General features: G+C 27.8%; 2 protein-coding genes across 3 annotated transcripts; one reads left to right on the forward strand and one right to left on the reverse strand.

Moving 5' to 3' along the window:
* Positions 1–339: 339 nt before the first annotated feature.
* LOC100169560 (anoctamin-8) lies at positions 340–12,259 on the reverse strand. 2 transcript variants are annotated; one of them, XM_001944722.5, is made up of 16 exons: positions 12,063–12,256; positions 11,755–11,880; positions 11,614–11,688; positions 6,450–6,535; positions 5,958–6,124; positions 5,670–5,893; positions 5,360–5,583; positions 5,096–5,284; positions 4,856–5,008; positions 4,630–4,765; positions 4,383–4,438; positions 4,144–4,218; positions 3,866–4,063; positions 2,507–2,704; positions 2,284–2,415; positions 340–1,315 (listed from the first exon to the last, which is right to left on the reverse strand). In XM_001944722.5, the coding sequence occupies exons 1-16, from the start codon at positions 12,154–12,156 to the stop codon at positions 1,190–1,192; spliced, it is 2,259 nt and encodes a 752-aa protein (XP_001944757.2). In that variant the 5' UTR covers positions 12,157–12,256; the 3' UTR covers positions 340–1,189. The 2 variants fall into 2 exon arrangements, with proteins under 2 accessions (XP_001944757.2, XP_016663940.1); XM_016808451.2 differs by lacking the exons at positions 340–1,315; positions 2,284–2,415; positions 2,507–2,704 and adding an exon at positions 3,388–3,774 and having other exon boundaries at positions 12,063–12,259.
* LOC100574047 (HIG1 domain family member 1C) lies at positions 8,075–10,400 on the forward strand. The gene is made up of 3 exons (XM_003247876.4): positions 8,075–8,288; positions 9,519–9,616; positions 9,687–10,400. The coding sequence occupies exons 2-3, from the start codon at positions 9,547–9,549 to the stop codon at positions 9,869–9,871; spliced, it is 255 nt and encodes an 84-aa protein (XP_003247924.1). The 5' UTR covers positions 8,075–8,288; positions 9,519–9,546; the 3' UTR covers positions 9,872–10,400.
* Positions 12,260–24,435: the final 12,176 nt, after the last annotated feature.

Raw genomic sequence — 24,435 nt, forward strand, 5'->3', positions numbered from 1 at the left:
TACAATACTTGCCACTAACTGTAGTATGGGGTGTCCGTGAAGCTGGTATCTCCCGGCATTATTGAATCAATTAAAAAAATGTACCAATACTTTGCAATCAATCCCAAATAATTGCCAATTGGTTTTTAGTTTATTCAAATTAATATTTGTTTTATTTGCTGTAAAATATTGGAGTCAATAGGTGGTGGTGATAATGGTAGAGGTATACCTAGTTAGGTCAGGTTAACTGAAATAAAATACATTTGAATTGATATGAAAACAAAATTTTTCATTAGCTTGAGGAAATATTTTTTCTAAATTGTGAGAGAAACTACAATTTACAAAATAATAGTAAATTCAAAGAGATCAGTCTTGTATTTAGTTTTAAATAACAATAGATATTATCAATCATAAACATGAATAAATACAACTTCATTAAATAAATATATATAAGTAGTATGTATAGTAGTAATTATAAGTGTATACAATATAATAAAGAGTATATACATACAAGTAAATAAAATTTGTATAAATACAAACACGGAACAAATAAGTAAGAAACTTCTTATGGTATATGAATTATTTTATTTGTGAACGAAGTTAAGTGCCAAAAATAATGGAAATTCATTGACACATAATATAAAAAGAGAATAACACGATATTATAGGCAAACAAGATATTATCAAAGAGATTATTATTATTTTAAATCAGTTAAAATTAAAAACATTTTGTTGGTAAATATAACAAGTAACAACTAAAGCTTTATATTCACTACCCTTATTCACTAATAATAACAATTACACTGTACTGTGCAGGTAAGTAGGTACATCAGTTGCACGTGAAGCGAAAATCCTTGTAAGTACCTAAAAACTAATGGAAATATTAAAATAGGTAGGAATAGAAATTATGTGATAATATAAATATATAATAAAATGTATGAAAACAATATGGTGATCAAAAAACGACGAAGTAATAAATATTAATTTATCAAATTATTTAAATTATGGCCAATTTATTACAGGAAACGCTATTCTAGCGTATACATAAAGTATGAACCTGGCCAGTGTGGCAGTATCCATAAACAATTTGCGCAGTGATAGATCAACTATTGAAAGTTACGAGGAATAACAAGCGTTCGACATCAGTTTAAAACAAATATTTTTAAACAAAACCGGTGAGATCTATTTAATCCATCATCGGTGGCTCCTTTTCACTGAGATTTGGAAGACGCCGCTTCGCGTCTAATGTACTCGGTCTTAGCCATTTCAGTGGCTATCCATTGTGGTACGTCTGGGATTAGACAGCTTAGTGCGCATCGGAAAGCCAACATTATGTGCTACAAAGTAACGAGATATATTATTAAAGCATGTCACCAGGTGTGGTCATATTATGCAGTGGTGGATATAGGATTTTTTTTATAGTGGGTGCTATTTTGATAAAAATGTTTCTTGGGTACTTATTAAGAACAACTTTAGAGTAAAAACAAATTTAACCTATTCTGCGATCAGTCTACAATTAATACGTAATCAACTTTGGTGATGTTATACAGTTTATAGTGGCTCTATTAATGGCGGATCTGCAGGGGGAGAAATGCGGCATTTACCTTCTTCCTCAAGCACCGTAGTTGCCCTATGTTTTAACCAGTGTTTTCCACTGTAGAGAATGACTGTAATATTGAATTATTTTGTACTTCCCCCCCCCCAAAAAAAAAAAAAAAAATTAAGCACTGGATCCGCTACTAGGCTATATTTATATTATATTGTATAAAGTAGGTTTGAAAGTTTAATTACAATTATTATAAAAAAAAAATTAAAAACCTTCAAATCAAAACATTTTTAAACATAACAATTTAGATTATTTTGGAAAAATGTTTTGTTATAAACATTTCAAATTCTTCCTTTTTTTTTTATAAAAATTTACTATATAATTAATTGAAATTGAGGCCATTTAATTGGTTTATCTCATACTACATACCATCATACAGGCAGCAGCATTGGCACACTGTGTACCGAAGGTTATTTAAGGTAGTGGATTGTGTGGATCTATAAAGATAGAAATATGGTACATCTATTTACACAAGAGAGGATATATTTTGGGACTTTTTGTTTGAGTGTCCGTATTCCCTTTACCATTGCCCACTAGATCCGTGTCATTAGGGGGTGATGTGTTTAGGCTGGGGACTGGGGGTGTTGCATGAATAAAAACGGTCTCTACGAACATTACCAAGTTCATAATGCCTGCAATTACTGTAATTACTGCAATACTATATATTATTATAAAATGTGACTTCAAGTATCAACCAACCTCGAGAGCGACGATCAACAAGACTGTTTGAATCGCTGTCATGTCAGGCAGCAATCGGTGGACTTGACCACTGAGACCGATCAGGGCACAGTTTACAAGCACCGCGATGAATCCCATAACTTCCATGATGTTCTGTGCAGAATGAAAGAACAACAAAAAATTGTCTGTAGGTTTATCGTATAAAATATAATATTGTATAGAGCGATGAGATACGGCTTCGTACCTGCCACATGCCGATGTCCTTGATCCGTTGACCGAACGGCCTTTGGTACACGTAGCACATTTTAAATGCATCACTACGTATTTCGATTAGATTGTTAAGGAACGCGCACAGGGCGGCCAGAGGGAATGCTGACGAGAACATTACCACGTAACCAAACTGGATGAAAATTTCCAAGTGTTCGGAGAACGTACCATCAAACTAAGTGAACAAAACGGGAAATTTATGATTTTAAGAATGGTAAACAATAAAGATGCTGAACGGACATTTTATGCACAACCTAATACTTATAATTCCGGACATTATCGATATGCTACAGGCACAGAAGAGGATTATATGTGTGGAAGTTTTCACCTTACTACTTTTAGACTGAGTAAAAACTATAAAACACTTATTAGAATTTCGATGAGTAATCGGGGAATGTAATTTTCTCCTATGGTTAGACAGGGCTGTCTCTAGAACCATTTTAGGGGAAGGGAGTAATTATAAACTGTTTAAACTCATAGTATTTGCATATTATTTTAATATATATATTTATTTTTATATATGTTTTAAGAGGATTTTCCAATAGCATGGCAACATGGCTAGTATGTATTATTTGCGTCTTACAAATGTACAAGATACAACACAATAAATTTGAGTTCAGAACTTTTAAATATGTGTTGTACTGTTGTTATAGCTTAAATGTTAGAGTGAATTATTCACCTATTATGAAACTTAAAATATCTTATCTGAGTAACTGTGTTATCTGGTTGGGTTTGACATTAATTTAATTTTAAAACAAGTTATGACCAATTCAAAATTGTAATTTTTTGTAAATTTTAAAATATTCATGACTTGTTTCAAAATTTCAAAATTAAAAAAGCCTGTACACAGGGCCCTAAATTATTAGTAATAATGAAAATTAAAATATTGTAAAAAAAAACCCATGAGAAACACGGATAATCTTCTTATCTTTAAGTTATATAATATATCAAATCACTCTATCATAAAAGATTAATATTACAAAAAAATAGAATAAAAGCAATTGCTATACTGTAGGTTTGTAAGATGAAGACCACACACTATGATGTGATGTCCTCCCTAAGAGATTATGGTTAATCAATTTATAACTACATCTTATATTTAGATAAAAAAATATAATACAAATTGATTAAAATTGAACCATTTAACTTATTATTATAATAATTGCTAATATATTAGTATCATTCTTATACAATTGTATTTGGATTAATGTAATCAGAAGATTAGAAGAAACGGTTTAGTTACAACTATAAAAAAATAAAAAAGTATATGTCACATTATTTCTAGGTAGTTAATTAAAGTGAGTATCACGCCAAGAAGAATAGGAAAAGCTCTTACTTTAAACATTGAACACTCAAGTTCCGGCTGTGACACGACGCGCTCACCGTTTGGTTTGGCCGGGCCGTCAGATGGTGTCAATGCACCAAACAGGTCAAAGCTGATTTTGGCAAAACGGATTTGTTCTAGCACGTAAGGGAGCGCCGACTCTTTGATGTTGCGTATTAGCTGTCTGGTGATTAGAAGCACGGCCAATTGCTGCATGTCAAATGGTATGCATTGTTCGTAAGAGAGAGCGTTGCAAACCATTCAGTAAAATAAATAATAAACTTTTTTACCGTTCTAAGTCTTTCCTGGTCTTGCAAATAGAAAGCGATGTAGAAGAGAGACAAAAATGAGTTGACAAATTGAAACTAAAAACAATTTATACATTAATGATACAATAACATGATGTGTATGTTGCACAGAGTAATAATATACAATAATATAGCCACCCTTCTGGTATGTCGATTGAAAATATCTATTATTCTCAGATTAACATTTTATTAACAATAGTAATTTTTAAACGGGTACAAACCAGTGTAACTTTGATGATCAGCTGGTTTTCATATTCAGTGTCCAACCTATAGTTTTCTAAATGCAGCATGTGTACATAAAGAATGAACAAATTTAATAGAAATCAGTCTGTTTCTTTTAATAACTATTTTTGATGATGGTCCATTTAACAAGTTTAATTTTAATCATAATTTGTAATAATTTGTATTTACTGCACGCGTGAAAGTTTATTCAATACGACAGTTTTAAACATTTTAAAAACAGCTTACCACAATCGTTCAGCCACACGGCAATAATGTTGTAAATGTCATCAAGCACAGCGATGATAAGGGCTAACATAATTTTGGAAATGTAACTTAAATACGTTGGATATTCATTTGTTTCAATGTATGAATCCCACCAGTCCTAAAATATTCAAATCAAATGCGATTATAATTTATAGTGATGTAATTACCACTTAAGAATTAATCGAGGGCAAAAAATAAATAAATTTACTTGTAATTTTATCTGTAATATTGTTAAAACGAAGACCACTGCCAAGCATAGACCAATGATGGGTGCACTGACAAAATAACTGAACAGCCTTCGTTTCCAATTTGGATACCATAGTTCAGCTTTACCAGTTATCGGACTAATTCGCGGATGACCCTAAAAATAAGTTAAATTAAAAAAATAATTATAGGATAAATAATGCTGATACAATATTATAGTTTTTAAATCATTGTTAAACTTTACTTTAAATTCTAGACGAGGTTGTAACAGAAACTGATGTCTTTGATCTAGTGTAGCCCATCGATAGGCTAATTCAGCACAGTAGCGTTTCCATGTTTCTAAGTATACTGTCAGCCAGAGAACATTCATAAAGGCCAACACAACAAACCATACTCCTTCTGTCCATTGATCCAGTTGTCTTCCAAACCCAAACTATTTGATAAGATTCATCATTAAGTTTTAACTATTTTTTGACATTATTTATTCTATAAAAATATATATATTTACCCAAAATGTGGAATAAGCAATAGCTGGATATATTAATGAACCAGTGTAGTGTCCAATCCATGCAAAGTACATGGCAACTTTGACACCAAAATAATCACAAACCTTATCCAAAGGTTGTAAGCTGAAAAATGACTTTACCCAGATAATACGCAACCATTTTAATGTCTTATTCTCATGAACTGGGAATAAATGTTCAATTATTCCATTTGACATACATTCTGAAACTGAAAAAAATATATACTGGCTGTATTATGTCTAGTAAAGTAATAAAATATATTTTATGTAAAACAAATAACAAAATCAGCATTACTTAATGGTTGGCTTTCAACTAGTTCTGTGAGCCAATCACAATTTTGTACCCTGAGTGTATTTAATACATATAAAATCAATGTTTGCCTTTCTTGCATAGTGAAAAAATTTGAATGATCCTCGATTCCTTCAAATATATTCATTTCAGAAAGTATAAATTCTCTTAGGCCACCACCACCAATAATTTTTTTTGGTAAATGTACATCTTGAGCAGCTTTCATCAGACTTTGAATAATAACAATGGAATTATGTTTACATATTATTAGATCACTCATAACAAATACCTTACACATGAAAAGAAGCTGTCAAGTAAAAACAGTATGAGTCGGTTGATGAATGATATTGGACATTCACGGATAAACTGAAACCATTAGACTCGTCTACTATTAGTGATTTTACCCATTCGATAGTCTTATAGTCTGTAGTTTTGGTGAATGTTAAAACCACATCGCAAGCCTACAATTAATAAAAAAATAATAATAAACAAAAATGTTTAAAAATATTTTATTAGATTAGGTAAATAGTAAATTATAAAGAGGAATAACTGATTTTTCTTTTTTAGTATAAATTATATTAGGAGTACGAAAACGATTTCATGGTGGCTCTTCTTATACATTATAATAATTTAACATTATATTGTATAATATACTATAGAGATTGTTAACTATAATTACTTTATTGTTTTTTTCAACAAAAAAAAATTATTTATAATATTATGTTGATAATTTTTACATCAGCTTTGTATTATATTTGACTATGGACTAATTATACATTTATTTACTTTGGGTGGAATTGATTGGATCCATAAGTGCCGTGGAGTCATTAAGTGACCAGCTCTTGGTATTTTCCTGCGTATTAATTTTGATGCTGAAAATCAAACAACTAATTTTAAAAACATATAAACATAACTTTTTTTCAAAAATTTTTATTTGTTAAAATATATTATATTTAATACTATATTTTTTTTTTTTTTTTATTAGACATAAAAGACCGCGGCAGCTCTGGCCATTGGTCTGACAGTAAATTACATAATTATGACATATTTACAAAACATATACATATTAATAATACTATATTAAGTACATAATATTATTATGTACTTACATTTCAAGTATAATTTAAATGTATTTAAATTACCAACACTCATGATAAATTATAACTTTATAAGTCAATAAAATACTATTCTTTCTTAATCCTTTCTTAGTCATGTGGGATATGATTGTATTCCAATTACATTTTTATAAATTATATTTGACATTTGTAACTAGAGTTGCCCGTGCGAAGTCATAGGCACAAATCGCCCAAAAATATTAAGGGTGGTGGGTGCAGAAGCACCAAAAATATTGCAGTGGAAATAGGCCCTGACATCCTTAAATACTGAAACACCAAAATACCTACAACCAACAATGAATTTACTAACGCCATAATATATACCTGACACCTCTATATTACATATATATTGCTAGCTCTAGAGACTAGAATTAAGATGCTAAACACTCTAAGCACCCCTCTGCACTGTGGCACTGCAATTTGTGTCTATGCTAAGGGCTTAATAGAATATTAGAATGAGTATTTTTGTACTAACTAGGGAACTTGCTCTTGCGCTCTGCAGCAATATGGTAAGTATCATGAGTGTGTTGTGTATAAGTGTGTAGTAACGAGTAAGTACTTAACCTAATCTAAGTAAGTAGAGTTCATCTTACATTATTTTATCATATATGAACTTGACTTCCCAGTAAACTTTTTTTTTTAAAGGTAGAACAACTTATGAGGAATCTTGTATTTAATTTCAAGTCTTCAATATAAAAAGATCATTTTTTATATAAATACATTTTATATTAATCTTTTATCTACATCATGCCGAGAGTTAAAAGCCAAGAGGTTCTGAAATAGAGGGATTCATAATAATAAATAATATTTGAGCAATAATTGAAGACATCATATTTTAAAGTTTTAACTTATAAAACATGACAAATTGTATACATTTTGTTACGGTTTTAACTATTTTGTAATTTTCAATTATTTGTTGTATACAAATGCCGCGCCACACCATACGGAAGCGCAGTAGTGCCACATAGAAAACAATATTCTCTCGTAATTTCAATTCAATAACTGGACATTTCGACGTAACAACAACTACTGCGGTTCCGTAACACCACAGAACAATAGTAACACCATGTTAATATAATAATGTAAAAAATGTAAAAAATGTTAAATTATTAATAATACCTTGTTATTATCAAAGAGCGTTGAACAATGATTATTGTTCTGTAATCTGTAATTTATTTAAGGCATAAATATTTTAATTTATGATTTAAGGCGAAAATGTTTATTAACCTGATATGCCTTAAAATCACGGAACGGTGATAAGTGATAACAGTAAATATATAGATATGTAATCAATTTTTGCACAATAAAAGGCAAGTGGAAATGCGTCACGCGCCTCGGTCAAACCTCAAACGACACTATATTAGTATGTTACTATAATTGCTGTTGAGAAGACTGAAGTTTCAAGTTCACAACATTATGACCTAGTACAACTAGTACAAGTGAAGATATAATTTCCTAGTTTAACGTTACCAGAACCACTATTTGTTTATTTTCAGAGAACGGATACTTGGTGAGTACCATTTCAGTTTATTTTAAATAAATATACATATTAATATATAAATTTTAATGTTCAGTGCCGACCTCAAACCCGATTTTCTTACACATCAATATTTTTCTTCATAATTTTAATTTTGTCTTTTACCTAAATTATTATTTTCTTCAAAAATTAGTCTTTTATAGTAGGTCAAAACGGTATATTTGTGTAGAACAAATTCATCAATACCTAATTACCAACAAATAAAAGTGAATTTAAAACACCACTAAGTATAAATTTATAACTATAAATTAAATTATGAAATCTGAAAATAAATAAAAGAATTTAGTGTTTGATTAACTAACGTCAAGGTCAGGGCAGTTCTATTGCCTACTTTAATTTTGTATGGATGAGTATATTTATTTACAAGGGAGGAGCCATTTGCTAGGCTATGAATTTTCTAGTTCTCATTTTTTTTATCTTCCTCACTTCTTTCAACTAAATTTGATCATATTTTAACTATCCACTTTTTTTCCTTTTACAATCAAAAAATGAATGCACCATTCAGTGTATTGCGGTACAAACCGACCGATTCAATTTCTAAACCACAATGTAGATAAGATATCTTCTCTACATTGTGTTCTAGACAAACTAACAATTGCAGTCATCACGATAATATTTTAGCTAATCTCGATTGTAAATGATCAATAAAAATCAAATACATATTATAACAAATATCTCTTGGCATATAAATGTTGATTTATATTTATTTTTAACTGCTGGGCATAAAAAATGTTGATAGGCTGTCCCAGAGGCTGTCCATCCTAACAATCCAAGAACCGCCACTGATCAAAGCAATATTAAATTTGAGAAAAAAATAGAAATACCATTTGTAGGTATAATAAGTGAAAAATTAAAAAAAAGAATAAAAATGTGAGTTAAATGTTGAATAAAATATGAACAATTGTTGATTAATTATTTTGATTTAAACAGCTCAGAATTATATTTTGTTTCGTTGAGTAAATATTTTTAAACTAGATTTTTTTCTACAGAATAAAAAAGATTATGAAGTTCTCACAGTTAATTCTCAATATATTAGCATCATTAATTTGTAGATAATTTTAACTTATTAAAACTTAGTGAAAGTATTATAAAAAAACTAAAAGATTACATCATAACTAAACTCTGTTATCAATTTAAACTTTTTAGTAGTTTTTTAATATATAGGTATTATACTGGTTTATATTAATTTTATTTATATTTCAGTAAATTTTAAGTTTGAATATTCAAAATTATGGAGGAAGATAATTCTTTTTCTAGCAGATTCACCAAAAAGTCTCAACAGATGCCCTTGTATCCTGTTGGTATGTAATATTTAAAAAATATGTTTTATATTTAAGTTTATAATATTGTATGCATTTATTTGAAATTCAGGAATATTGGGATTTGGATTAGTAGCAGCTTATGGACTATACAAATTTAAATCTCGCCAGGGACGTACATCCTTGTACCTTATTCAATTACGATTAGCAGCTCAAGGAACAGCTGTAGGAATCATTGGAATAGGTGTTCTATATAATATTTATACTGATATAACTTCAAAAAAATCTAAAAGCTGAAATAACACGTTTGATTTGTTAGTAAAATGTTTTACCTATTAAATAGTATCACTATTAATAATAATTTAATTTGTTTTTGTGTAAATTATCGTTATGTAAGTATATAACTATAATATAGTGTACACTCATTTTATGTTTTTTTGTTTACTGATCAAAAATAGTATTGTCTGTATCTTAATAATTATAAAACTTAAGTACTATGATATTTTATAATTTATATGTAAACCTATAGGTGTTAATATACTATTAGAAATATTGTTGGCCAATATTGTAAATTTGAATCAATTTAGGAATGTACACATATGCGTATAAATTCTTAGAAATTGTGACTTGTGAGTATTGGATAACTTAAGATTGTTTATATTTTATTTATTTAATTACAATTATTTCCAATTTAAACAAGAAGATGACTGCAATTTTAAATGGTTTGGATAAATTGTTATTCTTGGCTAGTTTTTTGCATTCTATAGTTGTGTCAACATTGGTATATCCATTGAGTAGGTACCATTACAAATTACACTATCCGAAATGTTTTTTTATTATTAAATTCACTATTTTTGAGATATACCTACAACAAAATTCTAGATATTATATCTATATAACATTATGTGTCATACCAATATTGATCATTAAGACCACAGAAGTAGAAGTGTAGATGATATTATATTATCCGCAGCTATGAAGCATGAATATTGCTAAATATATATCGACTGATAACGAAATGAAAAATTATGAGGATGCTAAAGCACATTTGTACTTAGCAAATCACATTTAGTTCTGTTAGTCTTAATATAAGATCAATATGTTTATTCCTTGGAGATTTTTTTTTTTTTTAATATTTAAATTTTGAAGTGAAAAGAGAATTATTAAATATTTTTTATATTGTATCTATTTTATAGACATTTCATTAAGGCAATACCAAAAATATTCTATGTATATCATTGTTTTTGAATAATTTTGAAAATGGTTAATAAATAATAAGAAATAGTTTAGTTTATTCCTATAAATATAGTTTATACTTTATATGACCCACTCCAAAAATAAACTAAAGTTACGCTGTTGTGTAGAAGCTGTGAAACTTTAGTTAATAATAGTGTTGGTAAAAGGATATATTGGAGATGGGTTCTTCAATTATCAATCGTATTAAAAAATGGAAGGATATTATTAAACATTTTAATTAACGTTCTAAGTATCATATCTGAGAGTAATATTAAAAATAAAAAATAGAATAATGAGAGTAATATAAATTTATTAAAAAAAAATCTCAAATACTGAGCTTAATTCATCCAATAATATTGAAATTATACTATTGTGCAGTCAACTAGATTATTAAGTGACAATGCAGTATTGGACTAATCTTTTATGACAATTAAGAGAACTCTATACCATTTTAATGCATTGTGTTTAATTGATTAAGTAAACCAATGAGTAAAGTGTATAATTATGTACATGAATAAAATATAACCAAAATCCTTAGTGTTAAAATATTAAATAATAGTTGAATTAACTATTACATAATATCTGAGTTAAATTAGGTTAAGCAATTACTAATTCATAAATTATCAATTATTTTTAAAGTTTTAATGTTTTTGTATATATCAATAATTAATGGTAATTTTAAAAATTATACTGAGTTGATTCAGACCACAATTTCATTGCTAAAAATCTTTATTGGTTTAATTAAGTTTTTCTGACCTTATCTAAATTAATGTTTTTAATTATATAATGTATGGTATCCATACCTGATGACTGACTGAATGTATCTAATATCAATGAAGAAGATTCAGCTGAATTTGATTTATCTAGAAATGATGTTTCTAAAAAATAAATATAAACAGTAAAATTCTTGTTTTAAAGAACATTATGTTTAATTTTTAAGCCACCTGTCAACTCTGTAGCATTTGATGGAACTGAAATATTAGAACATGTTAATGAATTATCTGGATCTGTTTCTGGTTTTATACTCAATAATTCAAGAGATTTCATTTGGTTGTCTATCTTGCTTGATTCTATTAAAATGAAGCAAACAATTAGTTTAACTTTTAGATTTAGGTACATATATTATATTAAGAAATGTAAATTCATAAGGTAATATATTATGATGTAGTTTATTATTAATTAATTTAAGCTATTTTATATAAGGAACAGTGATTAAACAAAATACTTTAACTGTTCTAATGAAAGTACTTACTGTGTCCAGGATTCGTTATTGGAATCTTGGAATTTTTCTTACAAATATCATGCAAGCCAATAGTTTTTTTTTGGGTTTTTATTGCATTGCTCATTATAATTTATTATGTTATTTTATGACATTTAATTTTAAATAATTGTAGATATACGCAGTAGCTTACTAGAAAAAGTCGGTAAAATACTAAAATTTAGTAAAATCAACTAGATAAATGATAACTGATAACAATAATTGTGGTATCACCCTATAGATAATAAAGATATGGATAGGACCACAGAATGGGACTACGGTCTTATCAGCGGTAATCGATGGGAATATTTGAGGCCATATAATTAGTATTCCGTTCATCAAAATCATAGATAAAAGATTAAAATCCATAAAATTTGTAGTTGAACAATATTTTAAAATGTTCAACTTTTATAGCCAGAGATTGAAAATTTAAAACAAGGTTTCTCATAAAATAAATAGTTTGTACCTAATATAACCAAAATATCTAAAAAAATACATTAATCCAGTTTGTTTTTATAGATATTTTAAATTCAAATTTGAACGAAATTAAATATTTAAATAGAGAATAACGATTTTAACAATTGTATTGTAATTTAAAAATATTATTATTATACAGGCTGACTGACAGACCGTCTCCGCTCAGAATCGTTTTTCGTATACGAAGATTTTCCTATATCATTGAGTTCAAATTTAAAGCATCTATTACAGTGACTTGTCTAGACACTTAATTTAGGTACGGCAGAGCGTTTCCCACTTACTCACTTTTTACATCTTGTCGTTCATATTTCATATATTTAAATAATTTTTAAGCCATTAAAATTAGAATATTATATCATTATAGGTACCCAGAAATGAAGACAACACACATGTTACTATTTGTGTCATCATCGTTATACCGTATAATAATAACAATTAACACAGTGCCGTAGCCTAAGATTTTTTTTCAGGGGGGGGGGGTGATCAACTTTTACACTTTTACACATTAAATACATACTAGCACAGATAGATATCTGAAAAGTGTTAATATATTTTATAGGTACAGTGGCGTGCTCAGGGGGAGAGGTTGGGGGTTATATCCCCGCCCTATTGTCTTTTTTTGCCGACCTACAGAAAACCACTTATTAGTTATTACAGCTGTTTAGAGTCATTAATTTTTTATTAATTATTAATTTTATTCGTTGAGTCAACAAGCTTGAAATTTAATACGAGGCTCTTTAATGTATTCTTACAATAGCAGTTGAAAAATATATAAATACAGTCACAATTTTTTGTTTATAAGCATTTAGTTCAAATTTTGACCAATTACTAAAAAATAACGAAAATTTGCAAAATATTTTGAGTTAGAAATTTATAAAATATTTTATTTTTTTATTATTTTATTAAATCGAACTATCTAAGATTTGATAATTTAATACAAGATTCCTCATAAGTTTGTCTACCTTTATCAAAAAAAAAAATGTTTACTGGAAAGTCAAATTAAATTTTTATGAGCGTTTGAAGTTCAAATTTTAACTTCATTGGATATTCACTCGATTTCTCATGTCGCGATTTTCTTATATTGTATTTTTTTTAATATAATATATAACAATACATTTTTATTTGTTTGGTCAAAAAGCATGAAAATATAATACACGGCCCCTAATATACTTTTACAATAGCAGTTGAAAAATATTAAAAATACATAATATGCACAATTTTTTTTTATAAATATTTAAAGTTTTAATTTCGATAAAATGTATCAAACTTAAAATTTAAAATGCGGGTAAGTGGATGTCACTCTGCTATATAGTAGGTTACAAGTGGGTCAATTAACCTTCAAACTGTTGATCAATTAAATCTGAAAAATATTATACTTATTGATTGCCTACCTGGCTACCTGTTTGCTTGGCGTGCATTCAGCTCGTAGAATATTAACTTCATCGATACGACTATAGCGGACCATCTAATCATATCAGCTACCTATTTTTAATGTCAGTCCGTCACCATTTAGTAGTTACATTTGCATTACTGCGTCTGTTTGACCTAATCAATCAATTGTAATGATATATATAATGCCATAGAACGTACCTAGGTACAGATTATATAGTAAGTATATTATTATCAATATACTACTATATTACTATATGTACTTACCTATATTGTATATATTATTATAGGTAAACATACAATATTTAGTTGATACATAATAATATGTTGACCATGTTATGTGTTATATGGCCATGTTTCCACGATAATGACAATAGGTATTGAATATAATTGAACGCTAACTATGTACAGAACAAGCTTATAGTTTGGTTGTTTAATCCCTTGGTTATTATTACCTATATAATTTACGCTTGTAGCTTATGCAAAGATTTCGTATCAAACAATCGTATTTATTTTTCAAAGAATTTTGTCTGTTAGATATTACTTAGGGCTCTAAATTTGAAATATTTCAAAATTTTTAATTTTTCTATTCTTGAAATATTTCAACGAAATTTCAAATTATGAAAAATATTTTTTCTTCATTTAAATGTGCTCGGTTATAAATGATTAGAAATAATATATTGATTACACACTTCGAAATAAAGAAAAACGTATTATTTTTGTTGATTTATTATTTCATAATTGTATATTCTATATGTAGTGCTGAAAAATATTCCTGTCATTATTTTGAGAATAAAAACATTTTTTATATGAGTTTTAAAATATTGTTGTATGCGGACCGTCAGCGATCCAAAAGATAATGGTTTGAAATAAAGTTGAAGTCAATTACAACAGTGAATGAAATAACACTGTATTTTCAGTAATTATAAAGTGTACAAAAGTCTCAAATGTGTTGTGTCTGTATGTGGCTGAGTGATGTGAAGGTACTCTGGACTCTTTATTTAATACTTAGATAATATTTTGTATATTGTAAAAGGTCACGACGCACCACTATTATGAATGGTTTATTTCTATATAATATTGTGAATATAATATAATATAATATGCATTTACAGAGCCATGGCTCTCAACAATACGTTATAATGTAAAGTTGGTTTATGAGTTAGTAACTTACGAGTTAAAAGGCAATGTTTAAATTTGTTATAAGTATTATAGATTTGTTAAACAACTTATAAATTTTATGTAAATATGTTACATATTTTCTTTGTTTCGTACAATAAACCAGCTTTTAAAAATGTCCACTTAGAAGTTGATGAGAACTTTTAGATATATAATAAACATTTTATTTTTATTTTTCACCGAAATGAAATATTTCAAGAAAATAAATTTCATGAAATTTTAAAACCCTAGATATTACCATGGACATTATCTATATAAATAATATTAAATCAATTAATAAATAATTAATTAAACGAATAAAAATCTACCATAGTAAATTATCTAATGAAACTTTACTGTATAGAGCTATATGGTAGATTAATATGCGGTTAAATGTCAAAATGGTTATCAGAATAGACAATTTTAATGATTATAAATAGATGTATCAAAGACTAAAAACACTTAAAGTCGATGTTTTATAAGTGATATGTATTAAATACATATCCTAACCTAGCCTACACATTATTGTATTTATATACTTTAATATTTACGTTATTCAATTAAATATGATTTTTTAAACTTTTATTGTAGTTTCATGCCATTGTATAACAATAATTGTAAGTAGGTGCGTATAATAAGTTGACTATTACATATACCTACATACGAAAGTAAAATACATCCTAGTACCCTACACAATTTACAAATACTTTAATCTAATATATATATATATATATATTTATTTTTATTTTTTATTTTTTTATTAGAAAATCGGAATATATACAGTCTGTAATAATTTGTAGAATAGGTAATATTGAGGGTACAAGTATACAAAACTGGATGGCATGATAGAAGGGTGGGGGGTCCAATGACCCTACTTCAAAATTCTAAGCAGATCTTATATATTATACATACTTTATCTTATTATATTTGCATTTTGTAATTTTGAAGGATAATAATACTGAATTCTAAATTTATTTATATTTTATTTCTGTTTCTAATAATCGGAATCATACCTATACAGTTATATACAAAATATAAATATTTAACATTTAGAATAATTAGGTACTTATTATTGAATAAATTTACTATATGTCTATAGCCGATACATAACGTTCAAACTTGATAAGCTTAAGTTACTAGATATGGTATTTATAAATTTATATTTAAAATGTTATTTTTCGTTTGATTCATGATAGGATATTTTTACTGTTCAAATTTTTACCTAATATAGATGGAGTGAGGGTGGTCGCGAAGTGATTGACCATATTTTATACCTATTTCGGGGGTCACGATACTAAAAAGGTTGAGAAACGATGGTCTATATTATATAGATACTATAATTTCCTTAATTTATTAATATTTAAATAGTAAAAATAGTATTTTAACGTATTTTGAGTACTATTTTGAATTATTGTATTATTACAATATTACCTATGTTAATTTTATAGTTAAATATATATTGCAAAACTTAATTTTTATACTTAAGTTTTTGGTACAATTTCTTATAAATATCTATATTATATATATATTTGTAAAACCGTAACCAACAATAATAATGTTTGGTTATGGGTTTTTAAACGTACCCTATAATCTAAATACTTTTTTTAAATAAATATATTAAAAACATCTTCCCAAAATTGTAATCAAATAATGAATAGGTTTGTACTTATTAATTATTATACATTTTATAGTACCTTTAGGTACCTATTATATAATTTAGTTGAAAAGTCAGTACCCATTTAATCTTTAACTTATTATACTGTCAATAGTCATTACTTATCTATAAGTACTATTGATGCAAATACCTACTGTTGAATATTTAAAACCTAAATTAAAAGCTTAATTCACGTAGTTCTTGAATGTAAAACCGAACCTGATTAATTAATAGTTTATTCTATATATAAATTGTAATTGCTGTCTACAGTTGACCAGACTTTCCTTGCTTAGGTACCCTGTTTATTCGGTCTCTATCCAATATAATTAACAACATTAATTGACATGTAATTACATTTTTATTATATTAGTGGTTATACTTGTTATAGTTATTATAGTTGTTCCTACTTAAAAATATTTAAGAGTTTAAATTGTTAAAATTAGCCTTCTAAATATTAGTCGACAATTTTAAAAGATTACTCGTTACCATTTTAAATACCGAGAATTATAAAAAAAAAATAAATTCATCTGAACAAATAATTAGTACCTATTAGTACCTCGTATAGGTTTCCTATTGCTTAAAATAATATCTATACATCACAAAGGACAATATTTAAATACTTAAATATTATTTTAAATTTAAATTTAATACAATTCAGTTCTCAATGTTTTGGATATTATATTTAATTTACATATCATAAGTCATCATTTATTAATTATTTATATAGATTAAACAAGTATTATATTTTAAACAGTCTTTTAAAATATATATTTGATACCTACCTACTTAATACTGAATAATAATATAATAATATAACGCATTGTTTAAAGCTACTACACTACTACCTAATATTTTTTTCTACCTTATGATATTATAATAATGTTCACTAAACGAGTAATAACTTACATTATTGTTATTTGTTTTCAGAATAAAGTTATATGTTAATTTAATAATAAATTAATAATTTGGTATCTCAATGTTTAAACACGATGAAATAATATAGAGTATAGACGAAGAATTGTTCGATGGAGTTTTCCAAGTAAAATCTTAAAAGTAAAAAGACGAATACGGAACAGTAATCGTGTAGTGTTGATTTTAAACTATTATAGGTATATATTTTAAAACCCATAAATGATATACGATTATATCGGTTGACTAGTCTGAAATTGTGTTATTAATAAAAATCAAAAACTTTGATAGTCCCCAATTGGATAGTAATATTGTATAATTTATTTTATTTAGATTTTAAAAATTGTTACAAATATAGTATCAGGTGACAGGGAGGTTCTTTGCCACAATGGCAGCATATGACGTATTCATATTTCCTAAGTATTAAATTATGAAAAAATAAACGATTTAAGTTATTTTGTTAAAATTAAAAAATATTAATCGTAAGGGCTTGAAATGTTTCGTCATTACATACATTATTATTTTATACACACAACGAAATATTAAACTTATTTAGAGTAGCCAAGGCCGTAATAAAAAAAAATTGGTGAGTGGGGGGGGGGGGGTACGATACATTATTCACACTTTTCTAAGGTACACTGCCGGTATTGACTTATAAAGTTATAACTTTATAAATTAATTATAATATATGGGATGCTTTCTGTAAAAATTAGTTCAACATAGCCCATTAATAATAGTAATATTATGTGCATAAGCATGCGAATGGGGGAGGCTGCTGTCTCCCCTGTAAGAATTTCCACTCCCACGAGGTCTTTCGTCAAAGTACTTTTTAATTTACTTTTAATTTCCAGCATACAATCTAAAAATAGTAAATAATAGGTACAGTTATATCGTATTAATCAGTTATCGTATTCCTAGTATTGTATTATATATCCCTATTACTTATCTAGGTTTAATAATAACTGATGAGACAGCTTCGACTGTGGTGACTGTTTTTTTCTGTGACGATACCGAATTCTCATACGGTAGCTAACCGCAAAGCAGGTCCTAAAATGATACAAACGTATTAAACAGTAAATGTGAAAAACGAATAAAATGGCTCATTTTTTGTAATAGACAGAATATTTTTTATAATGTCTTCATAGCTTTAAAGTTATTTGTTACTATGCCGGTAAAAAGTTGTGTAAAAGTTGTGCTAATATGTTTAGAGTTTAGACTACATCAATATTGGGGAGGTAGAGTCCAGACGCCTGGACCTTCTCAGTTATGCCTCTCCTGGGTCCTGGCAAAAGGATCGGCACTGCACGCTAATGATTATTTGAAAAATTATAAAATATCCTCAGCATTGGGTCTAATTCACAGTTTCTACTCTGAATCGTTTATCGTGTACAATAATTTAACATTGAATTCAAATTTAAGTATTCAAATCCTCCATTACAGTGACCTATTCAATGACGATTCACGAAGTACATGGAAAGTAGGAACTTACTGTACAGTATATAGAGTCTGTATTTGGGGAGTTTGGTTTTGACTTTTTATGTTTACCTGCTAAGTACCTATGATTTGTTTTTATGTGTAGGTATTATTAAAGGTAATTTATCATTATGACTTTATAAGTTATTTACTGAATATGCAAGGTAATAATACAAGTATTTGTACTTAGTAATTTTTTTTCTAGATTTATTAAACGGCTAACTCTAATAAAAAAAAAAAATAACAAATAAGCTGAAATATTAATATACCTTGCAATTTCTGGAAATCGTCTTACAAATAACGTCAAAAAAATGTCTGTTGATACTATGTTATTTTGTCAAAACAAATTATCATATTTTTTTTTTTTTTTTATTTGGCATAAACAATCTATGCTATTTGAAGCACAATAAGTTTATATGATAAGAGTAGTAGAACATGATTATCATAAATTATCATATGGTAACAATATTTTATTCCATCTTAAAGGTTTCAGAAAATCATATCACTATGTTGACGGACAGACTTTGTCTGGAAATGAAAATGCCTTGAAAAATTCATTATTTATATAGTTTCGTAGTATACAGGTGTACCAAATATTTTTACTTTTAGATTCTGAGCGGAGCGACAGAATGTATTGTACTTTCATTGATGTGTATAGTTTTTTTTCTGTCTGACATTAACATCTGTGGTCGTAAAAATGCTCCAATTTTCGACATGACTATACATCGACATCTTTTCTGATAGAAAAGTGAATCTAGTTGGTATTTTTGAGAGGTAAAAATTCCCAATAGTTTTAGAGTCAAGAAAAACAAAAACAAAGTGAAAAAGAAGTAATTTTTGTGTAAAACCAATTTTTTAAAATACCTATCGTTTTTATTTTTTTGGTGGAATTCGAAAACTAATAACCGTAGACACTTGAAATTTTCACCCTCTTTTTTTATTAGTATTTTCCATTTATGGAAATATATTCAAATTATTTTGATTATTTTTGAGCTAAAAAGCCTTGGACATTTTTTTTGAATTTTGTACATTTTTTTAAAACTATTCTCGATAAAATCCTTTTCACTTAGTAAAAAAGTTTTAAAATTTAATGCAAGGCTCCTTATAAGGAAGATCCTTAATGGAAGTTCAAAAATATTTAAGATACATAGGCATAATTATTTTTTATATAAATTTAAAATTCATATGTTGAAGTTATTTTTTAGCTAACAGTTTATAAAAGTTTTTCTTTTCATAGCAAACATTAGAAATATTAATAGAAGAGTACCCACATATTTTTCAACCGTAAGCAAATAAAAAGTTTACCGGTAAGTAACATACATTTTTTATAAGCGTTTGTATTATAAAATGTTTACCATATTAGATTATTTCACCGGTAAATTAAGGAATTCTGATCAATCGATTTTTGATATTTTTATTCAAAAATGAATAATCATAGACACTCAAAATGTTCACTAAATATTAAAAGGAGCATAATCCATACATGGTAGGAACTATTTTGACTACTTTTGAACTATTAATAGCCTATTGAGAAATTGTTAAAATTTTATAAATTATTTTTCAGTTAAATGTAATAGTTAAACGTGCCTATAGAATACTTATAAAGAAAACTGCATGGAAAAATGTGAGGGTTTATTTATTTATTTCGTATGGCTCTCTAACAAACACACATCATATATTTAATCATAATCACAATGATAAGTATCACAATCAAGGTTATTACACAATTTAACAATCAAAAGTTAAAATGTATATAGATAATATGTCTATGTCTAGTAATTTGATCCATTCTATAGCTTCCGAGGTGACGTTGTGGATACCAGTTAGGCCTTAAGGGAAGGGTATTTTTGAACTCTCCGTCACTATATGTGATCCATAGTTATCTTGGTCTACCCATGGTCACACGAAGGATCGTCTCTGTATGTCCATTTATGTAAAAGGTGTCCACGCCTGCTTTGCTCTGTTCTGATGCAATTCACTGTCAACCATGTTCGCCTTGGTATCTACATTTCGTCTAACATCTTACAAGGGTTATCTATAAGCTCCTGATTTCTGACTTCAGACTCTGCTCATTCCTTTTTCAGTGTCATGGAGCCACAGAAGTTTGAATTTATTAAATTTTTAGCAGTAGCAGTGACACGTGGGGGTTTTCTTGATTTGAGTCTAGACTCTAGATAATGGAACTTCTTGTAATATTTGGTACAGTAGTGAGTTTTTTTCTCTTTACATTTCTTTATTGACTCAAATAATATAAATAATATTATTCGTTGGAACTTGAAACTTTTAACATATTTATTTATTATTATTAAACGGCCCGAATAAAACGGGACGAGCCCAATAAAAATTTAGATATTAATCTTAAAGCTAAAGTACGTAACAGTATAAATTATAAAAAAAACAATATAGTGATAAACATTACATACATAGGAGCTAGTTTTGTCCCCCAATAGAAACGATGGATCTTCGTTCGCTATTCTCATAATGATAATGATATCATTCGTTGTATAGGATTGTTTCGTAAATAATTCACAGAACAAAAGGGGGATATGAGAAGGAAACTGGGAAGGAACTATAAGAATTAAAAACTGGTATTAAAAAATGAATCTTGTTTAGTAGAACAGGTGAGTCGATTCGACCATCAATGAGTTTTGACATATATTAGTATATTTTATAGGTACACATAATGACATTTTTAAGTGCAATGTTTTTGGCAAAAATTAATTCAACTTAGATACAGTATTACTAACAGAAAAAATAAATTATGTACTTTAATAGCAACATAATTGTTCTAATAAATAAAAGCGAATGTTTGTCTGTTTAAATGTTCGTCCCTTTATAGACTCAAAAACTATTGCATTTTTTCAATAAAAGTTATATCAATAGATTCCTTGAGACTAGGAATATGTTTGGGGCATCGTTTTTCGGTGACATTGAATTGGCTCCTAATTTCATGTACATTTGAAGTCGACCCTTGAATTAGCTAGCTCTTACTTTTACGACATCGGGTATTAGTACATTTATACATTTATTACATCATCATTAGTACTTATTGCAGATAATATTAGTCGGGTTCATAGGCGCAACTAAGAATATTTTCTGGAGGGCCAAGAATTTTATCAGCAGCATCGAACTGCAGTGACTTCGCCCAAGCACCCCCATAATTAATATACTATAGGTACCTACTAACAATACCCGATATAAATATAATCAACAAATTAATACATTAAACTAATGAGTTCAATAATTTAAATAAGAAATTATAAATAATAAAACAAAATTGTATTGTTTAATAATTATATTAATGCAAACGCCTTTCCTTTTTTGAGAAATTTTTAAGAATAAGCCCAGTCTTCAGTGCTCATTGAATTGGCAATATTTTTTCAATGCTCAAAATAGATAAATACTAAACCTCTCTTGTCCCATACTATGTCTTAGTTCTTAACCAATATTTAATTTGCCTCATTGATGAAAAATAGCGTTAACATGTGGCTAAACTGCCCGATCTTATTGGTATTGTTACAGCAATTTGTAACATTTTATATGAATTCGGAATTTGGATAGATATGTTTTTTAACAAAATTATTCAAATCATTAGTGAAAATCATTTTTTGTTAATTTAAAAAAAATTAATGCAACTTTCATTTCAGATCTTAAACTATCTTTTGGAATATTCACAACATCCTAAATACAAGAAATATACCACTAATAATTAATTTAATACATAGAGATCAGAATTTAAAGTTTTGGAGTTAAGGGTTAAATAAGAACATATTATTAATTGTAATACTAAGATTATTATAGATATACCTCATATTATAATGATTGAAAAATTAATAATTATGTTACAGTGCTTGTTGGTTATTATATTATGTACTTTTAACTAAATGAAGACAATTATTTTCCAAAATAAAATACATGTAGCCATGTAGGTATCCTAGTAGAGGCTGGATTTTATATCATATAGGCCATAAGGAGCAAAATTGTTTAAGCTCGGGTCGATACGCACTCATATCGGAAAAACCATTGAAATATAGTTTAGAGATAAGCTTTTGACAGTATTTAATAATAATAATGGGACATTGTATATTTCTGGGTCAACGTTATTCATTTCACAAAGTAGTTGGAATAGTGGACATAGTGGCATTGCAAGTTGCAACCATATGGTTTATGTGTAATACTGTATAAAAGGCATATTATTATACATTTATACTGAAGTATACCCATAGAATAATACAATATAAAATATCACAATTTGTATAGTATATACCAGGGACGAACCGAAGGGGGGTCATGAGGGGGTGTCCCACTCGGCAATATTTGATTTTCAGTAGGAAAAATGAAATTTATTTTCACCTGAATTAAACCAATTTTTTTAAGACGAGGAAAGGAAAATTAAATAAATTGTTTAAATGTTAATATTGTTTTAACTCAATATTTTCGTAATGCGAGAATCGGCAATCGGCATAAGATAATAATATTATATCATGATGTATATTTATATACAGTAGAAAATCGATAAACCGTCTATTTCTGTCATCCGTCATTGCGGCGACGGTTGTGGCTGGCGGGTATATTATTATACCAAAACCCATAGAGTAATAAAACCTAACCATACAAAATACGCGATAATCGCGTTTCGAAGAAACACTCAACAGACGAAGATTACCGATTACCATGTATCGTATATAATGTATACTTACTTATTATGTATGTTTGACGTCTGTAAAACTGTAGTCTGTAGTTCACAACAGTCTGTACTCTGTTGTACACCTTACTCGGTATTTTAATAATTGTGCTTACTAGTTACTTACAAGGCGTTTATTTTATATATTGTTCCGAACATTTAAATTCAATGTCAACTACTATAAATAAGTCTCGAAAGCGTGTAAGACTAGAGTGTTTGGAGTGTGGATCAAGTTTTGATGATGACTATCGTAAAAAACATGAGATTAATCGTCACGACGGAAAGAGGACGAAGGTTAAGCATTTTGGAGCACCTGAAAACCCATTTGACGCTAGTAAAAGGAATACAAAACCACCATCGGTAAGCTTCATATTTTATTCGATTCTATTTTACTGGGACTTAGAAAGTACCACGAGTTGTAAATTGTAATTTTTCATTCAAAACCTACCCTGTTTATTTCAAGGCTTAAAATATCTTATATCTACCTACATAATCAGTGTTGTGTTTTATCTAGATAGGTTAGTTATCTATTTAAATTCAATATATATTATTGTAAGTTTATAATTTGGTTTGTTTAAATGCACAGTTATTTTTTTTTTGTTAAGTACTTTGAAACATTACTA

Source organism: Acyrthosiphon pisum, chromosome A3, assembly GCF_005508785.2.
Source record: "Acyrthosiphon pisum isolate AL4f chromosome A3, pea_aphid_22Mar2018_4r6ur, whole genome shotgun sequence".
Taxonomy (NCBI): domain Eukaryota; kingdom Metazoa; phylum Arthropoda; class Insecta; order Hemiptera; family Aphididae; genus Acyrthosiphon; species Acyrthosiphon pisum.

Excerpts from the sequence above, each read along its gene's own strand:
- LOC100574047 (XM_003247876.4), top strand. The coding sequence starts at position 9,547 with ATGGAGGAAGATAATTCTTTTTCTAGCAGATTCACCAAAAAGTCTCAA. Across the intron at positions 9,617-9,686 it reads GATGCCCTTGTATCCTGTTG|GAATATTGGGATTTGGATTA; the intron begins GTATGTAATATT and ends TTTGAAATTCAG.
- LOC100169560 (XM_001944722.5), bottom strand. The coding sequence starts at position 12,156 with ATGAGCAATGCAATAAAAACCCAAAAAAAAACTATTGGCTTGCATGAT. Across the intron at positions 6,125-6,449 it reads TCCAATCAATTCCACCCAAA|GCTTGCGATGTGGTTTTAAC; the intron begins GTAAATAAATGT and ends TATTAATTGTAG. Across the intron at positions 2,705-3,865 it reads TTGAGTGTTCAATGTTTAAA|TTTGATGGTACGTTCTCCGA; the intron begins GTAAGAGCTTTT and ends TTGTTCACTTAG.